Source organism: Theropithecus gelada, chromosome 1 (assembly GCF_003255815.1).
Source record: "Theropithecus gelada isolate Dixy chromosome 1, Tgel_1.0, whole genome shotgun sequence".
NCBI lineage: Eukaryota > Metazoa > Chordata > Mammalia > Primates > Cercopithecidae > Theropithecus > Theropithecus gelada.
The window spans coordinates 142866483-142886845 of NC_037668.1; the positions used below are offsets into that span (position 1 = coordinate 142866483).

A 20363-nucleotide genomic window follows, 5' to 3' on the forward strand; every position below is an offset into this window, starting at 1 on the left:
GGTATCAGGTACATCTGTGCTTGTGCAAGTTTTGATAAATTTTAACTTTTAAAAATAGATCTTTGTATATTTTACAATAGTATATGATAAAATAGACTAGTATTTACATATATTTTATGCATTCACAACATATATAAATTTTTCTTAAATTTTTTTATATTTCTAGGCAATGTGGTTCATCTGCAAGTTCTTTCAAATTATTGCAAAGCTCCAAAAAATTTCCCAAGATATTTTTTGAAAAAAATCTGCATAGAAGTGGACCTGCACAGATCAAACTTGTGTTGTTGAAGTGTCAGCTGTATTTGGGAGAGGAATCCCACAGAACTTTAATTGAAAGATAAAAGCTTATACTTCAGAGTAAAAAACTAAGAAACAAAACAATAAAGGAAAGTAATAAATGCCTTCTGTTCTAAAGCAAAATCTTTCAGTTGAATACTTGCAGTTGAATCCACCAAGACAAAGTAAGAAATTTTCTTTTCTATACTGGACAGACCCGAATTCTAAAGTGTTTGCATTAGAATTCTCAAATAAAAGGGAAAAAACCACCCAAAAGAGTATTGCAAGGAAACACGTGAATGCTCACCAAATTCACTTCTAGGCATATCTCTTCGACTGAGTGTAGCAGAGAGAGGTCTCACGGGTGGCTCCACTGTCAATGGAGGGGAGCATTCTCCACCACTCACAGGGGATGGGCCAAAAGAGCCATTCTGGCTCAGAGGACCTAAAGATGACAGCGTCGTGTTAACATTTTAAGACAGACTTTTTTTCTTTACTCAGTTCTTGGGATTATTCCTAGGGTACCATACCATTACACACAGAAACAAAAAGTCACGTATATACATTTTACATCAAAAAACAGATTGCTGCCCTTTACAAGGTGCTCCCTTACCTCTCCGTGGAGGGTTTTGTGTATTTGGTCTTCCTGGCATTGGTTTTACAATCACAGGTTCTTCTTGCAGCATTGCCATCTTTTGTGTTAATTCTAATAATCTTGAATATAGAGAAAGAATATTTAAGAAAGACTTAAATGTGAAACAGAAACCAATTTCTTAAGACATCACACACTGAAAATACAGGCATCAAAATCACATACTTGTGTCTCAAGTTGGCAGCTTCCCTTTTCTCTTCAGCTATAGCTCTTTCTGCAGCACGAGCTTTGAGCTATTGAAGAAAAATATCCAAATTCAGCTGTGGGAGACTATGCACAAAATAAGGTAAAGAAAAAACAAATCTTACCCAGTTTTCATGAGCTTTCTTCTCATGGGTAGCGATCTGAAAAAGATAATACATCACAAAATATGCTTACAGATTCATTATAATAGCCTGTAGTAGTTATCAAAGAATTCCAGGCACTATATAGTAGGGCACTAGAATTATTACCTGGTTTTTAAATGACCGCTCTGTCTTCTGTAATTCATCCTCCATTTCTTCAATTCTCCGCCTAAGAATTGCACTTGGTTTTATCATTTAAAGCACAACCAAATGAAAACCCAAACCATCTTACTATGTTAACCTTTACCCTAACAACTGTACCCTAATACAGCTTATCCAGAAATATAAAGCATATTTTACATGGTTGGTTATAACAAAAGTACAATATGATGAAAACTAATGATACATAATTTCCTTTAATAGCTGGAGATTCTGAGTTGATAAATTAAAATTTCTTTAACTGTTCCTAAATATGTTCTCAAATAATCCTATTATTAATATCTTCCACTATAAACCTGTTTTCATCCTTTAATTATATTATAAAAAAATTTCCCAAAGTTAGGACTACTGGGTCTATCAAATGGCAAAATCACTTTAATGGCTTTTGACACATACAACAAACTGCCCCCACGCCCCCCCGACCCCCAGAACTGTTTGCATAAATCAAGTTCCCTTACAGTTTTGCCAACACTGGCTATTTGTTAATATTTTTCCATTTGTTAACTTAAAATACAGTTTTTCTTTTTTGTGAACTGATGTATTCATGTCCTCTAACCATTTATTTGTGCTTTGGTGCTAATAAAAAAAGTCAACACTAGTTTCATTAGCCACTGATACCCTCTTTAGAAGGTGAACTTACTTGTAAGTTTTTACTTCCTCTGCAGCCGAAACTGCCTTTTCATCTGCAGCTGACAGCCTGTGCTCTCTTTCTTGTCGTTCATACTCTTCTTGACTCAGTTTCCTAAGATAAAACTGGTTGTCAGTGGAAGTGTTTCTCTTTTCCTCCTGGCATTCTGTCTGAATACTCTAATAAAATCTCACTTCCTATCCTATTCTTAAAAACGCATAGATTATACAAAGTCATAGGAAGGAACTCAAACTGTTCTTCAGGATAAAAATCCAACTATGGCCTGTTGATACATCACCTGCATTTTCTAATGTCTCATAATTTTCTCCTCATTAGTAAATAATACAAATGTAAAAAAGCACTATGTGTCCCATGGGAAAGACTGTTGTGTTGAAATGATGAATGCGCACTTTTCTTCAATGTAGAAAGCCAGGACTGATCAATCTAACACAGTTAAGCTTATTAGGATAATGCAGGAGATAATTACTTCTCTTATTTCTAGCCATGGAAAGACCACTAATTAATTTTCTTATGGGCTGTTTCTCAATCCAAGAATGGTACCACGATAAAGACAGCCAATGAAAGCTTTTTAGAACATGTCCTTAACTGTGCAATTAACCCCAGAACATTTTCACACTACAGACATGGAGCTCTCCTACCTATTTCAATGGAATCATGATTAAGCAGAGAGACAAATCTGAGTATCGGCAATGTCTGTTGAACAGAAAAAGAATCCAAACTGTCCCGTAATCAGGGTGCTATGTACTGGAAACTGGTTTTAACCTGACAACCTTCAAGCTCAAGAGGTCAGCCAACTATAACACAGATTGTAAAGGCAGCAACGTTTAATGGTTTAAAAGTGCTACCTGTAGTTACCCTTGTATTTCTTTACTTATAGTTCTGATGCAAAAGGTACTTAAAAATTTTCTACAAATTGGAAACAAAAATAGAGGAGCTATAGTAAAATAGTAAAAAGGGTTATTAACACTAAAGAGAAAGAAGTGTATGTACTCTTTTACAACTGCTCATTCAATACTTCAGCAAATATTTCATGAGTGGCTATAATATACTAGTTACCTTGTAAGAGGCTAAGATAAAGGCATGGGTATGGTAAGTACCACCTCTGCACTAAAGGGGCTCACAGTTGAATGTGCAAAAGGTGCATGTAAGAACAGAACAATCCCTCTCTGACTCTGGCTTAGGAAGGGATGTGGAAAAAACAAGTCTTAAAGAAAGATTCAAGATAATTTTGTTTCCAATAATGGATGAGTTAGTCTGCAAACACTGAAAATAAGAACATATGGACAAAAATATAAAGAATGTGCTCGAAGGCATCAGAAAGCTAATAAGGCAGTGAAGAAAATCCAGTAGGAAAAAACACAGAATTATAAGTAAGCCTGGCATCTTAAGCCATTTTCCCCCAGGTTCATCCGTGCATTGAAGACAATGCAGACATATTAAGAAGGTTGAAAAGAACTTTCAACAGATCCCTGGGTTCAGAGAAACAAGAAGTGGAGTTCAGGACTGCCAATGAGAAGGACCCCTAGTAAAAGCCCTAGGCTTTGGGTTGAGACCAGAAAAGACCTGCACACTTGGAGTACTGAACAGGCAATAAAAACAATGTCCTTTAAAGGGACTAAGCCGTTTTTGAATGATTTTAATTGCTAACTGGAATAAAGTAATGACCACCCACTAGAGGTAATCTCATATATTTTCTGTAGGACGATAACATCATCTTAGACCTCAAATTTCCCCGACAGTTCACCACTCCATCAAAACCAACCAGGTATTCCACAAGACAAGACAATGCGATCACAATCTAAAAGACCAGAGAAACACACTCATAAGGGATCCACATAATAGGATTACCACATAGATTTTTTTTTTTTTTTTTTTTTGAGATGGAGTCTTGCTCTGTCGCCCAGGCTGGAGTGCAGTGGCACAATCTTGGCTCACTGCAAGCTCCACCTCCCGGGTTCATGCCATTCTCCTGCCTCAGCCTCCCGTGTGGCTGGGACTACAGGAGCCCACCACCGCACCCGGCTAATTTTTTGTATTTTTAATAGAGATGGGGTTTCACCATGTTAGCCAGGATGGTCTCGATCTCCTGACCTCGTGATCCACCCATCTCGGCCTCCCAAAGTGCTGGAATTACAGGCGTGAGCCACCGCGCCTGGCCTTACCACATAGATTTTAAAACAATTGTGCCAACATATTGAAGGAAGTATAAGTCAAGATTACACATTTCAGCAGAGGATTAGAAACTATAAAAGTGAAAAATAGTGAAATCAAAAAGAACTCAATGATTTTAGCAGATTAGACAACTGAGGTGAGATTTTAGCACATTGGAAGATAGGTCAGAAGAAAACAACCAGAATGAAGCAAATTCAGAATGTAGGAGGCACTGGGTGAGGGGTAGGAGTGGGAGAGCCTAGTATGTTTAATTGGATTCTCAGGATAAGTGAGAATGAGATAGAATTAATATGTGAAAAAAGAGTCCCCAAATTCAAGAGATGTTTATAACCTCAAGCAGTATAAATGCAAAAGAAAATGCAGGGGGGTAGCGGTGGAGGGGTGATGACAAAATCCTACATGTAGGCACTTCCCAAGAAAACTGCTGAAAAACCAAAAAGAGAAATGACTAAAGGCAGCTAGGGCAGGCATAATACATTTGAAAAAAGAGAAAAGAGAAAATAAGAATGATAATAGATTCCTCAAAGAAATTTTAAAACCAGAAGATAATTGGTTATCTTTAAAGCGCTAAAATTAAACAACTATCAAAATTCCATAACCAGCAGAAAGACCCTTTTAAAACAGAGTCAAAATAAAGACATTTCCACACAAAAGTAAACTCACTGAACCTGCATTAAAGTATATTCTTCAAGTAGAATGAACGTGATCCCAAATGGAAGACTGAAGATGTAGGAAAATGAAGGATGACAGGAACTATAAATAGGTGTGTAAATTGAGTATCAGCAGGTTAGCACTGTAAAAGACAAAACATTTTGTGGAGTTTGAGCTACACAGACCATTAAAATACATGACCACAATAACATCTAAGTCAGGAGGAAGTTAAAGCACAGAAAGAGGTAACTCCTCTATTAAGAAAGAGGTAACTATACTATATCAGACTTATTTTAATAAGTCCAGGATACATGCCGTGGCCTTTAACAAGAGGACAAGTAGAACAACTTGTAACCACCAAGCTTAAATAGAGAAGAGCAGAATCATTTAAAATACTCTAACAATTCAAAAAAATGAAAAAAGGAACACAGAACAAGCCATCAAATAGAGAGCAGATACCAATATGTAGATTTAAACTCAAACATATATTTACAAATTACATTTAAGAAGCAAATGAGTACTCAGTCTCTATGGCTACCTATTTATTTATGCTACAACTCACTCCAAAAAGACTTTTAGGAGCATAAACATTTGAGTAGGTAGGAGACTGCCAGGGAGAAACAATAAAGGACATTTTTACTACAGAGAAAACAACATACATGAAGACAAAGAGGTTTAGAGTGGCATGGAGGAACAGTTCAGAGTCTGCAGTTCAAGAAGCATCAGAAGAAACGACAGGAAATGCACCTGGAGAGGCAGCTCAGGACTAGCTGAGGGGAAAGTGGCCTCTACCTGTTAAGGAGTCTGGAATTCACCCTGAAGGGAATGGAGCATCCTTGACAGATTTTAAGCACATAATGACATGGACAGACTTGTATTTTAAAAAGTTCACTCTAGCAACTATATAGACAATCGGAACTGGGAAGAAGCTGTATAAGAAAGAGTGGAGATGGGGGGCCGAGCGCGGTGGCTCACGCCTGTAATCCTAGCACTTTGGGAGGCTAAAGCGGGCAGATCACGAGGTCAGGAGATCGAGATCATCCTGGCTAACATGGGTGAAACCCCATGTCTACTAAAAATACAAAAAAAATTAGCTGGGCGTGGTGACAGGCGCCTGTAGTCCCAGCTACTTGGAAGGCTGAGGCAAGAGAATGGCATGAATCTGGGAGACGGAGCTTGCAGTGAGCCGAGACTGTGCCACTGCACTCCAGCCTGGGTGACACAGTGAGACTCCGTCAGAAAGAAAACAAGGAAAGGACAGGACAGGACAAGACAGGACAGGACAGGACAGGACAGGACAGGACAGGAAAGGAAAGGAAAGACTGGAGATACGTGATTAGCTAGGGACTGGCATAAAAGATGACAAGGGCCTGAACTAACACAGTGACTTTAGGGGTAGACAGCAGAGTACAAACCAGACAAGGAGACTGAATGAATGTCGGGGAAGTTGAGTAAAATACTGCCACATCAATGGGTTAACTGTATAATGAAGAAAAACAGTTGCCATTTAAGTAATTCACATTACTATTGGAGGCAGAGAAGTGTTTGTTTTTAAAAAGTAATGAAATGGGGAATGTCTCTCTGAAGCAGAACAGGCATTTAGAGCTGGCCTGAACAAAACCTGGAAAATCTAAACTGGCTGCTTGGTGAGCAAAGAATTAGAAAAAACATTAATGGCATAGTTTCAATATTTAATGGCATACAGCAGTAGCAGTCTAAGCATTTTAAAAAGTTAAATTTGCTTAGCAAGAGAGGCCTTCTCACACACTGCCATATACACCAAAGAATAAAATATAAGAGCAAACACAAATAGCAACTGCCACAGATAACCTATTTTTAGAGAATTCAGATGTTTTTGTGGAGAAAAAACTTGAACTATAAAAATACAGCTTTCAAAAGGTGCCTCGCTCGAAATTTGAGACATGTATTTCAGAAGATTAATATCTAAATATACACGCCAAATAGTTTTATATTCAAAACTCCTAGTATCTTTGCCACAATTATATTTAGTTTGAACATTTGAATGTGAAGTCCAAAACTAAATGTATCTGCAATAAGTAAATTTTCCTTTTTTGAAGTTTTTATTCTACTAAAACACATGTCATACAAAATCACTCAGACTTTTTAAAGGAAATTACATAATTGACCACAAAGAAAGGAAAGTGAAACAAGTGGTGGAGCCACAGACAAGGCATGGCTAGATCTTCCAAAGAGAAGCACTCCACAGCAGCACCTGTCGGCACCAGCACACTGCTCCCCCTTCAGCGAGCTACAGGCAACAGTTTCTGACTACTGGTTAGAAAGGAAAGAAAAATGCAGCTTATGAGAAACAAAGCAGAAAGAAAGAAAGACAAATTTATACTAATTACAGATGTAAAAAAGTATAAATAATCCTAAAAAATGATAACAGTATCTATATTAGTTACACATTTATTTAGTCACATGACAATACAGTTCACAGGAAATGATGACAGTCTTACTTTTGCAAAGCCATCTCCTTCTGCTGATAGAGTTCATTCAGAATCTCCACTTTCTGCCTCAGGGTTTTGCATTCATCTTCCAGTCCAGCTTTGGCAGCTTGTAGTGAGTTGCGGTCATCTTCCAATTTCTTTATCTGGTCTGTAAAGGATAAAACATTGGAGTTTATTTATTTATTTATTTATTTTTTTTGAGATGGAGTCTCACTCTGTCACCCAGGCTGGAGTGCAGTGGCCGGATCTCAGCTCACTGCAAGCTCCGCCTCCCGGGTTTATGCCATTCTCCTGCCTCAGCCTCCCGAGTAGCTGGGACTACAGGTGCCTGTCACCTCGCCCGGCTAGTTTTTTGTATTTTTTAGTACAGACGGGGTTTCACCGGGTTAGCCAGGATGGTCTCGATCTCCTGACCTCGTGATCCGCCCGTCTCGGCCTCCCAAAGTGCTGGGATTACAGGCTTGAGCCACCGCGCCCGGCCTAAACATTAGAGTTTTATGTGTGTGCACAAGAACTTGAGAACTTGGTTGGGGGCTGGTGCTGAGAGAAATGAGACAAATGAAAGCAGGAAGCCGCTCTTTATCTTTCTAATGCAATTTTGTATCTTTCCAAGATATAGCAATTTCTTCTCAAGAAGCAACCTACCTTCCAGGTTACATTTAGTGGACACGGAGGCTCTTAGTTTAAGTTGTAAAAGTTTTAGATCCTCTTCAACTACCGATATTGCAGTCTGTGTCTAAAAATTGCAGAAGAGAGAAGTATTCATAAAAGTGAGGCATAGTAAAAGCATTCACAGGTAATTATGGGACTCTAAAAAGGACTATACCCGAGAGACATCCATCATCTGCTTAATCTGATTTTTCATCTTCTCATTCTGGTCACCTAAAAAACAAAAGGATTTCTTTCATTGCTTTTTCTTCCTTTGCTTTTTAAATCCATACTTTCTTTATTTACCCAAAACCAAACAATTGTCATGTTCAAACATTTAAAGAACAAACAAAAACAGAACAGGGTTAGACTGACTTTTAAGAGAACTGCAAACTTAAGACTGAAAAAGTGAATTCCCATTTGTACATAAACATGTTATACATGCCACTCTTGAGCAAGAAGAAACATGTGAGATAAAGCTCTTTCTTCTCTCTCATATCTACCTCCATCTGGGCTTAGTGTCTTATTCAGAAACATTCCCTCCTATTCTCCTCCAGAAACTGCTACCAGGTGTGGTTTAAACACCCACTACACAAGCAATATCCAACTTGAGACAGGGCATCTAGAAACACTGTCCTCATCAGTAAACACTGCTACCCTATAGCCTCCACTCTCATGGCCTTAGTTTATGGATCCAACCACCTCGGCACTCTCAAAACCAGTTGTGGTTTTCTTTCATGGCCTTAGTCAGTTTATGCCTCCAACCACCTCAGTACTCTTAAAAACAGTTGTGGGCCTTAAAACCACACAGCTACTGAGATGACAAGTTTTAAAATGTTATCTTCATGAAACTGAGAAACAAGTTTCTACTACTGTATGTGTTCAATACTTAGAGGTGTAAGACATGACCAGTGCAGCTCCCATGCACCCTTCTAGTCTCAATGTAAAAACAAAGTCAGTGTTCACTGCATGTTTATTGCTACACCACACCCTAGCAATCCACCTCTGCGCAATGCAAGCAGACATACATTCAAATCCAATATGTGTTTACAACTCGAAAGCTTAAGAGGAAATTCAGCCAGGTGAAAAGTAGCACTGGTGCACTTAAAGACAGGAAGGCAAAACAGGTCCATCCTCCTTGGGACTGATCTTACCTCCCACTTCTCCATTTGCTAATTCATCTGAATCATTTTCACCTTTATTTTGACCCTCAGATTCAGATTCACACTCTAACCGATTCAACTGTGTAATGCAATTAGTCAAAGCCTAGAAAAGAAGTAAAAGGGCATTAAGAGTCTTTCCATTTAATTCTACAGATTTCATGATAATTCACAAGAATTAAGCTTGTATTCATGAGAACGTACTTACATTAATATTATCATCCTTGTGAGTAAGAGCTACTTCCAAATCTTTTTGAGACTTCTCAAATGATTTGATTTGCTCACTGAGCTCAGCATGTAATTTACTCCAGTCTTCGATTTCCTGCTGCAACTGAAAAGTTAAAACACAAGATTCCCATAGGTTAGGGCTTTTGTACTGGAGACATTAGGACCAAGTGAATGAGACAGGGAAATAAGGAGCCATGCCTCTCCTTGGCCTATCACTATGTGCTAAGACCTTAGTTAAGCGGGAGGAGAGAGTGGTCCCAACCCTCAGAGCTACAGTGAGAACATCAGAGCTGTCAAGGAAATTGGATCTCGTTTATTGCATCCTTCAGAAAATGGTAGCCAATTCAAATAATTCACTTCCAGAAGGAACAGAAGGGCTCATCCTGCTATCTCCCAAGTCCAGACTCCTGCTCATGTAACCTTCCCTTGGCTAGTGAAGCAGTAACTACTCAAAGGAGGGTTATAAAATATCTAACTCTTAGGTCTAAAAAGCCAATCTATTACCCACTGGAGGCTACTCAAGTTAAACAGCAATTGGTGTTTGACAAAACAAGACTACACACTCTGATAGCCAAAATAAATTGTACAGAACAGAAAATCCAGAACAGATAGAGAATGTATACCTACACTCAATTTTGGAAGCATACTTTAAACTTTGCATATCTAAGAACAGAATCCTGCACATATATTACCTTAAAAATAGATCTGAGAAAAGGCATTCATGAGGTATGATACTGGGTTCTCTATTTTACATGACCTAGGACACGCACTTTCCTTTACCTGCTCTTTTTTCTTCTTAAGCCTAGCATTTTCTTCTTGAACCCGATGGCATTCAGACTTCACCTTCTCTTCACTAAGCTTAGCTTCATTAAGCGCAATCTGAACCTAATGCAAAACACTCCTATTAGTGAATTAATTCCAAAGAAAATTTAAAAAAGTTACTTTCCCAGCCCAACATCATGTAGTTTTCATTTTTTGCACAGTTTAGCACACATCAAACTTTTGCTCTGCAATCAAACTATAATATAGTATTAATATCCTGCAGGAATTATAGTCAGCTTTACCTCCGAAAATTCTGAGGCATTCATTGAAATAGCATCCTTTAACTTCTCTATAGATTTCTTGTTTTCTGATATCTGCCATGTAAAAACAGAACACAAAATGCATATTAGGATTTCAGTAGAAACACTGGGATATGTACTGAAAAGAAGAAACATCAACAAAGTATGTCCTAGAGCCATCCCCTATGTTTCAGGTAAAAGCAGGTGTTTCAGTTTTGCCCTAGGGAAAAATCAAGAACTTAAAGAGGTAAGGGAAAATAATCAAAGGCATAAATATTTCATGGCATACACAGCCTTCCTGGTTAGAATAAAATGTGGTAGATGACCAGACTAAAAGGTGAAAGAAGAGAAACTGAAAAAACTTTTAAGTAAACCAGTTCAAATCAATGTGACTTTTTTTTTCTTGTAGCAAGAGAAAAAAAATCCCCAAGGTACTTTAAAAATGCTCTTGCCTAAATTAAAAATGGTAGGACTGGAGTGAAAATAGACAGATCACCCATACAGAAGAATTCTAGATAATTTATGAAGATTCTGGCTCCTCAAGGGGACAGAGCATAACCCTTTTTCACTGTGGGCTGTGTTAGTAACTTCCTTCCAAAGGATACAATAATGCAAAAAGTTTTAAAAAAAAAAAAGATAATTTTACAGTGAAGAAATGTGGCAATACTACCTCAGTGAGGTCATCAAGATTAATAGGGTGTGGGATTTATGGGTACGCTCTCTACTATCTTTGCAACTTTTAGGTCATTCTAAAACTATTCTATTAATAAAGTAAAATGTTTACAGCAAAAAAAAAAAAAAAAACTTTGCAAAACAAAACAAAACAAAACACAAGGACTGTTGTTTCCTAGTTGTTCCACATGTTTCAGAGGACAGAGCCAAGCAATATGATAATTACCTAGGGTTGAAAACCAAAATACTTCCTAGGCCCATAAGAATAACTTCTTGTGTAAGTACTTAAAATTCCACAAAAATGGACAGAAGTAGGTTCAACTTCCCTGACTCGCACTCTTACTTCACGTAACAGCAAGGAAAATAAAGAGTTCAACTCAATCTACAAAAAGTTCAAAACCCAAATTGTTAGTAACACTTAGCAGCAAAACTCTTACCAAGTCCTGATTCTTGACATTCTGTTCTCTCTCTGACTCTAACATAACACGAAGATTTTTAGCTGCGTCACCCAGAATTTCATTATTTTTTTCAAGTGTCTTGATTTTATCCTACAAAAAAGATATTAAGGTTAGTTATAGTCATTACTTATACTTTTGTTTTAAAATGTAATCCTCAAAATAAGTTTTTACCTTAAATTTAATTGCTTCATCAGAGAGAATCATATTTTGTTTCCTGGTTTCCTGAACATGTTTCTTTGATTCCTTGATCTACATAAAATAAAGCATTCAGAATCCAGAAATATAAAGTATAGTGCTACCAGAACTCAATTTCAAGTGACTGACCTCTTACAGAGGAAAACAGTACTTTACACATATGACTGCTTAAGATCTGGATGGTTTATAGGAATTAATGGCATAATAAATATTATTTTAAAATACCATAGTAACTGAACTATAAGATAGGTGAAAATAATTCAAGCTGGGGCCATGGGAAAAAAAAACAAAAGAATAACTATACCTTCTGTTCATAATTTGACAATTTTTGTACAAGTTCTGTATTTTCTTTCATGATAATCTTCAACTTCTCAGAAATTTGCTGTTCCGTGACTGAAAAAAGAAAAAAATAATGAGGTTAATTATGATCACTAAATGAAACTGAATTACCCAATGGATCAGCAGCAAAGACATGTTATCTGGCACTATCAGGAAAAAGAACTTAGCATAACTATTATGGTTTTAAAAAGTGATATGGTTTGGTCTGTGTCTCCACCAAATCTCCTGTCAAATTATAGCCCCCAGTGTCCCCAGTGTTCAGGTGGGGCCTGGTGGAAGGTGATTGGATCACAGGGGTAGATTTCTCACAAGTGGTTTATCACCATCCCTGTGGTGCTGTTCTATGATGGTGACTGAGTTCTTGTGGAATCTGGTTGTTTAAAAGTATGCAGCAACTCCCCGCTAACTCTCTCTCGCTCCTGCTCCCACCATGTAAGAAGGCCTGCTCTCGCTTTGCCTTCTGCTATGAGTAAAAGCTCCCTGAGGCCTCCTCAGAAGCAGATGCCGCTATACTTCCTATAGCCTGCAGAAACATGAGCTAATTAAACTTCTTACAAACTACCCAGTTTCAGGTATTTCTTTTTTTGAGATAGGGTCTTGCTCTGTTGCCCAGGCTGGAGTTCAGTGGTACAATCTCAGCTCACTGCAAACTCCACCTCCCAAGCCCAAGCAATCCTCCTGCCTCCGCCTCCTGAGTAGCTGGGACTACAGGTGTGTGTCACCACACCCAGCTAACTTTTGTATTTTTTTTTAATAGAGACGGGGTTTCTCCATGTTGCCCAGGCTGGTCTCGAACTCCTGAGCTCAAGCAATCCTCCTGCTTTGGCCTCCCAAAGTGTTGGGATTACAGGCGTGAACCACCACACCTGGCCTTGGGTATTTCTTTATAGCAGTGTGAAAACAGATTAATACAAAAACCAATCTGCTAACAAGAATAAGGATGTAAAAATACTGTTACAATTTAAGAAAAATATAGTAAGAACCTTTATTTCAATGAGAGTCTAATTTATTTCCAAGATAGGAAATACAGTAAAATGTTATAGCTCAGTATTCCTCCCTGCATGAAGCATCTTTCTTCTCAGAAAATGGCATCACTTCAAATATGTCATTTGCAAAGAGAAATAAAAAACGCAGTCATGCTGATTTACATTTCTAGTCCTCAAATTATCTACTTAAATAAATATTTAATGTACTGACTAAATCATTAGCAAAGGAACACTGGTCACATGGAATAAATTGGTACTACATCAACATTTAAGGTCAATCTGCCTCAAATTAATTATCTTCTCCCTACTCCTGCAATTTGTTCCTCTTCATCTCCTATCTCAGTTGGTAGCATCACCATTTCCTCTATCATCCAACCTGGCAACCTAGGAATAGTAAAGTTTTCAGAAGCTATAAGTCAGTCAGACATCAGAAGTCACTAAAACTACTTATATATAAAACCCATATCAAACAACAATACAGAGGGAATAGTACAAAATAAGCCAAAAGATTTACCTTGATATACTCTACTCTTCACCTAGAAAAGAAAAATAAAATTAAATTTGATGTCAAACATTTTATTAATACATGTACATAGTTTCTAATACAACTGGCAGAATTGTAACCAAATGAGAATTTAATAATAGTTTGGTTTAGCATGAATCCACAAGATGAAAAAAATTTAAAAAGGTTAAAAAGCATTTCAAACGTAACCAGTAGTGATATGCTGTAGTCTGACAGATACAGCACTAAGGTAAATATCTTACTCTGCGGCTAAAGAGATGTTTATATATCTAAATGAGCACCAGTTTTATGAAATAAGCACTTAGCCTGAATAACAGAAATGGCTAATATTTTTGTAATAAATATATCAACATTTTATTTATTCATTTTATTTATTTGACAACTCCAAATAGCCAGAATGAAATCTAAAAACAATGACTACTCAAAAAGACTCTGAGGAAACAAAATTAAAGGTATGATCTTCGTACTAAGACACACACTTCTTTTGCTCACCAGAAAACATCTCAGAAATCCTATTCAAAATTGACTACTGGCTGAATTTAAAAATAATTCTATTAATACTAAACTAGATCATTTGATTTTCTTAGACCACTAAAAACAGTGCTCATAAACCTGACAGGGAAGGGAAGACTGCTAGAGGAAAATGCATAAGCAACAAGAGAAATGACAACTATCATCTTCCTGAAAGGGCAAAACCCAAATCATCCCCTAAAGACAGCACTAAATTATAGGACAAAAAAATCTAAGTAGTAACTAATTTTTTAAAAAGAATATTACTAAATTTCTTTGCAACCCAGAACATATTTTCCCTTTCAAATATTATGTTGATGAGATGCTAACACCAGTCCACAAATCATCCATAATCTCAGCAAATATACTGTTTACATAATATACTATATTACTGTATACAGTAATTAATATACTGCATACCTAATAATTACAGTATTTAAATCTCACTTATAATACCGTTGTTATAGGAATATGCATTCAGAAAATTCCAACATGGAAAGAAATTACTATCTCTCTAATGTCACGGCCTTGCTAATGAGAGTTAACTTTCTCTGCTCCATTTCACCCAAACTAATAGGCAAGTAGAGACCAAGGTTCCAAAAGTCAAGTGCTAAGGAACGACAGTTAGGACACAGAGCCTATACAACTTTCTAAAAAATGAAAATGGCGTCAGAATTTTTTTTATTAACAAATAGGAGAAACGAGAGGGAAATGTAAAATGTTTTCACCTTTTCCCCTTCCATTTACCCTTTGATTCTCCCTTTTTATCTGAGAAAAAGCATCACGAGGTTAGAGAAGGCCTCACAGGAGAAAAGACCCTTCTTTTTAAGTAATTTTACAATCAATTGTGAAAGCAGAGAAAATTTATTAATGATGATATATGTGATATAATTATGAAATCAGAAAAACAGTACTCAGTTTTAGAAAGATTGGCACACAATAATTTTGGCCATTTTAACTGTGAAGTTTCAATAGGAAGCTTTTCATCTGCAAAGTTCATTTACACAACATAATCTTCTCCCAATTATGTTAAATAACTATGAAGCCGAATGCTACATAGTATAATCATAAGTATGTACAAGTATGAGTATACACACTTATACATACATATGTTTAAGTCTGAAAGACAAATTCTGCACAGAAGATAAAAAAATTAATGGTGTGTCTTTACACAGGATATAATTTGTATTTCCAATAAAAAGATATTTTCTGAGTAAAACAGTACATGATCAAATCAGAAAATCTGGGAAATACACATTTTTTAAAAACTGAAAACTTACCTCATCTCCTAGATATAAGAATTTTTATCATTTTGTTGTATTTTCTTGCAGCATTTATTTTCTGTGTGTATGCTGATGTAATATACAGTTTATACCTTAAAGTCTTGGTTTCTACTTTTCTTCTACTTCATGTTAAATTGTGAGTATTTGTTGTGCCCCTATGTCTTTGAATTATATCAAGCAGCCTAATATCCCATTATATGAACATACAATAATTTAACAACTTTCCCACTGTGAATCATAGTAGGTTGTGTTAAAGTTTTCACTCTAATAAATACTGTTCTGCTGAATGCTCTTATGTAAGATATTTAAAACTTTTTTTTTTGAGACAGAGTCTCATTTTGCCGCCTAGGCTAGAGTGCAGTGGCATGATCTGCCTCCCCGTTTCAAACGATTCTCCTGCCTCAGCCTCCCGAGTAGCTGGGATTACAGGCTCTCGCCATCACCCCCGGCTAATTTTTGCATTATTAGTAGAGAAGGGGTTTCGTCTTGTTGGCCAGGCTGGTCTCGAACTCCTGGCCTTATGTGATCCACCCGCCTCTGCCTCCCAAAGTGCTGGTATTACAGGTGTGAGCCACCACACCTGGCCATGTAAGATATTTAATGCATGATCGGTTATTTCTTTGTTTTTTTGTTTTTTTGTTTTTGAGATGGAGGAGTCTCACTCTGTCACCCAGGCAGGAGTGCAGTGACGCATTTCGGCTCACTGCAGCCTCCGCCTCCCAGGTTCAAGCGATTCTCTGCCTCAGCATCCCGAGTAGCTGGGATTACAGGCATGTGCCACAACACCCCACTAATTTTTGTATTTTTAGTAGAGATGGGGTTTTGTTATGTTGGCTTGGCTGGTCTCAAACTCCTGGCCTCAAGTGATCCGCCTGCCTCGGACTCCCAAAGTGCTGAGATTACAGGCGTTGAGCCACTGTGTCTGGCCGACTGGTTATTTCTTTAGGATTGATTACTAGACATGATATTAATACAATATAAAAGGATATAACCATTTTTAAGGCTTATGATACACATCATGAAACTATTTTTCAGGATGGCTCTAAGGATTCCTAGTTCTACTAACAGTGTACATATGTCCTACCTAATTCTTTCTTTTTTTTCTTTGTGAGTTGAAATAAAGACCCACCTAATTCTTAATATTTAGATTTTGATATAAGGGACATATAAACTGAAGTTTTCCCATTGAGATTATACGCGTTGTCTTATCCACTTAAGAATTTACCAACACAAAAATTATACTAAATTATTGTACAAGGTTAGCTTGAATTAAAAGCATTAATATCTGTTCACATTAGAAACTGAAAAAGAAACAAAAGGGCTGTGATTATAAAACCATACTTGAATTTATGAGTTAAAGTATGCATTAATTTACTCACAACAAGGACAGTTCTCCAGAAGAAAACGGCAAACGAAACAATTCCCAAGAAGGCAGTGATAAGCACAGGTTTCCATGGCAATCCATAAAAATCAGGCCCAGGCTGAACATCATCAGGCAACGTAGCAACTAGCTGAAATGGGCATGTTAGAAATAATGAAAAACCTTAAAGAAGCTTACCATAAAGCAGTCACAAAGACTCATTCATAGAAATTCTAAACCAACTCTATCAGATACCTATCCCCTCAAAAATCTTCAGTAGCTCTCACTGCTTCAAGAAAAATAGGATACTGGGAGTCTCACACTTATTGTTTGGCTTGTTGTGTTCTGAAGTACTATGAGTCTGAATGTCTTTAGGTTGGGCATATATTTCTAGTTTACAATAGGCCCTGATACAATATGTTATCTAAAACATGGCTGGAATTTCTCTTGAATAGGTTGTTTTTTATTGCTGAAAAAACCACGTAAGATATAAAACTTTATATATATAAGTAACCAACTTTTTATGGCTGCAAATAAAACCAATATGATGATAATGAATACCACAAATAATGTGTTATTCCTCTAAGATTTAAAATCTTAAATCGACTCTTACATAAACAAAGAACAAATGCTAAGTTTGGATAGCTCCTGATAACTGATCTAGATAAACCGCTTTGAATTTAGTGCCTTAATTCTAAATGTTTCCTTGAAAACAGTGCATTAAACACCTGTCTGATCTATGCTGTTTTCACAGCCCTCTACAAGTACACTATCATACTGGTCCCATCCCCCAACAGAGCCGGGGGTTATGCGGAAAAGACCTGTAAGCCCTCTGTGTTTTGATCGTGACTTCACACCAGAACATAAAGTGCTGTAACTTCGTAAGTACGCAAAAAAAAAAAAAAAAAAAAAAAAGGGACGAAATCTCAAACACACTCCCATCTGCCTCCCTAAACAGCACAGAAACGTCTTGCTTTCCTCGGATCTGACACACTCCATTTCTCCTTTGCACAATCAATGCACCCACTCTGCTCAGAACTCTTCCACCCGCCTGTGACAGCTTGAGTCCCTCCCTGGGAATGGGGACTGTCACCTCCAGCAGCTTGGCTATGAAGGCTGCGTAGAGCACCGACAGGGGTCCCAGAAGTTCCGGGTCCCCCGGGGTAGCGGTGATAGAAGGCACAGTGGCAGGTACTGAGTCCATTGTGTAGAACAGCTGAATGCAAGCGACAATTCCCAGGGGAATGGCACTGGGTCCCCTGTCTTTCAGAGCTTCCTCCTGCGGAAAGGCCCCAGTTCAGGGGGCGGACTCTGGGATTGAACTTCGCCTTCCACTGCTGCCGGCACTTTCGCTTTATGCCGCCTATAAAGCACGTCATCAGCCACGGCCCCTGGCGCATGAGGAGGCACCAAAAGAGTTGGCCCGCGAGGGCGGGACCAGAGCAGACGGAACCAACTGTCGAGGGGGCGGGGGAGAAGAGCGAATGGGGAGCGGAAGACATCAAGTAAAGGGAGGCGGAAGTGACTGGCGCTTCCGCCAGGAACCTGCGACTTACAGAGCCCCGGAGTAAGGAGGCAGGGATCTACGTAGAGGAGGATTGTGGGCAGCAGCTGAGGAAAAGGAGAAAGGCAGGCCTCTCGTACCGGCCCGGAGCTGACCCTTCCTGTCACAGCGTGGAAGGACCACCGCTCAGAGGGGGCGCCGCTGCCGTGCGCGGCCTTTCTTCCCTGCCTACTCAGTCCTCTGCTTAGCGTTCCGCCTGCTGACCTCCATTGCACTCGCTGTCTCACATTCTTGCCGACACTCTTATTAAAAAGCCTTACCCAGGAGTCATGTCATCGTGTCACCCCCATGCACAGGGGTTCAGTTATGGGTCCCACTTTTTTTTTTTAGATGGTGGCTGCGGGAAAGGGGAGGGAGTCTCCCTATGTTGCCCAGGCTGGACTCAAACTCCGGGCTCAAGCCATCTGAGAAGCTGGGACTACAAGTGGCCGGCCACATCTTAAGGTTGGGGTTACATGACTTGTGGGAAAGGACAAGGATAATGAATAGTATGGAAATCACGTTCCAAAAGTTGAAGAAACCGGGGACATTTAATCTGGGGGAAAAAATGGTATCTGTAGATAAAAATACCATTTTTAGACCTTTAAAGGTTTATCTTCGAGTTGAATATAAAGTCAACTCAGAGGAACAATCAAGCAAGAACAAGCAGGAAAACCCTAAGAAAGAAGATATATGAAAGGTGTGGTACAAGAGGAGGGCAGGATCTGTAATAACAGTATGGCACTGGCCCAAGAATGCAGACCCACCACGGGGCAGAATAAAAAATCCAGAAATAGACCCCACTGCACTGGAAATTTGGGATACAGCAAGTCCGCCGGTTAATAGACTTTTTAATAAGTGGTATTACATATCTAGATAACAAGATGGAAAATAAAACTGGATCTTTTTCTCTCATTGTTCATAAATTCCAAGTTAATCAGAAACCTGAATGTAAAAAATGAAAACAAATGGTTGAAAAAATTGAGTGACTGTCTCTGTGTATTATGTGAGTGGGCAAGACCTTCCTAATTATGTATCAAAATCCGAAAGCAACAAAGAAAATGATTTGTAAATTTGATTACTGAAAAACAAAACAAAAAAAAACGCCCAACCCCATCCACAAAAATTGCAAAATAATCCAAGTTTGGCAATGGTAACCTAAGAAAAAATATTTGTAACATATTATGAAGGATTAATATTCCTAAAATATAAAGTGCTTTACAAATAAGAAGATAGCCACCAGCAAACCTATAGGAAAATGGGCTGAGGTAATGAACAGATCCCAGGAAAAGAAATGCAAATAATTTAAAAACATATGGAAACATGCTCTGCCTCACTCATAATACAAGAAATACAAATTGAACCTACAATGAAATATGATTTCTCACTTATCTTGGCAAGACCCAAACATTTGACAACACACTCTATAGGTGAGAGAATGTGGAGGAAGCAGGCACTCTCATTCTATGCTGATCTCTATATAAAATCATACAACCCCTATGATTTGGCAACGTCTCCAGAAATAACTTGTATATTTATCTACTGACTCAACAATCCCACTTCTAAAGATCTATCTCAAAGATACTGGGGATGTAACAACAAATGCTGAAAAAATATATGCACAAAACTGTATTATTCCAGCATTACTTATAACAAAAGACTAGAAACAACCAAAATGGCCATGAATGAAAGACATATTGAATACAACAGAGTATACTGTAAAGCTATGAAAGAAAGTAATTTTATATACTGCTAGGGCATGCTGTCAGAATACATTTTTTTAAAGGTAGAGAAAAGTAGACTACTACTTTTATCTAAGAAAGTCAGGATTTTTTTCTTTATAGCTTTGAGGGAAATATGACATTCAATACGTTATATGTTTTTAAAGTACACAGTTTGATCAGTTTTGCATAAGAATATGCCTGTGAAACCATCATCACAACCAACATAGTGAACCTCCCAAAGTCTCCTTATTGCCTTGGTAATCTCCTGCCCCTTTTCACCCCTCCCTGCCCCTGAAACA

At 38.0% G+C, this 20363-nt stretch overlaps 1 protein-coding gene across 7 annotated transcripts in view; it reads right to left on the minus strand.

Moving 5' to 3' along the window:
* Positions 1-20363, minus strand: part of MIA3 (MIA SH3 domain ER export factor 3) — a 55077-nt gene that overhangs the window by 7344 nt on the left and 27370 nt on the right. For 4 of the 7 annotated variants that reach the window (XM_025365918.1, XM_025365924.1, XM_025365930.1 and 1 more), the window contains exons 7-24: positions 16817-16948; positions 13636-13657; positions 12101-12189; positions 11773-11850; positions 11581-11691; positions 10475-10546; positions 10191-10295; positions 9391-9513; positions 9177-9288; positions 8201-8256; positions 8020-8110; positions 7384-7522; positions 2072-2173; positions 1381-1441; positions 1237-1272; positions 1094-1161; positions 890-990; positions 584-721 (exon numbers count right to left, since the gene is read on the minus strand). In XM_025365918.1, the coding sequence (XP_025221703.1) occupies positions 584-721; positions 890-990; positions 1094-1161; positions 1237-1272; positions 1381-1441; positions 2072-2173; positions 7384-7522; positions 8020-8110; positions 8201-8256; positions 9177-9288; positions 9391-9513; positions 10191-10295; positions 10475-10546; positions 11581-11691; positions 11773-11850; positions 12101-12189; positions 13636-13657; positions 16817-16948 (1636 nt within the window). Of the gene's footprint in view, positions 1-583; positions 722-889; positions 991-1093; positions 1162-1236; positions 1273-1380; positions 1442-2071; positions 2174-7383; positions 7523-8019; positions 8111-8200; positions 8257-9176; positions 9289-9390; positions 9514-10190; positions 10296-10474; positions 10547-11580; positions 11692-11772; positions 11851-12100; positions 12190-13635; positions 13658-16816; positions 16949-17890; positions 18175-20363 lie in introns of those variants that run through there. The other 3 variants (XM_025365949.1, XM_025365941.1, XM_025365937.1) reach the window with 2 other exon arrangements.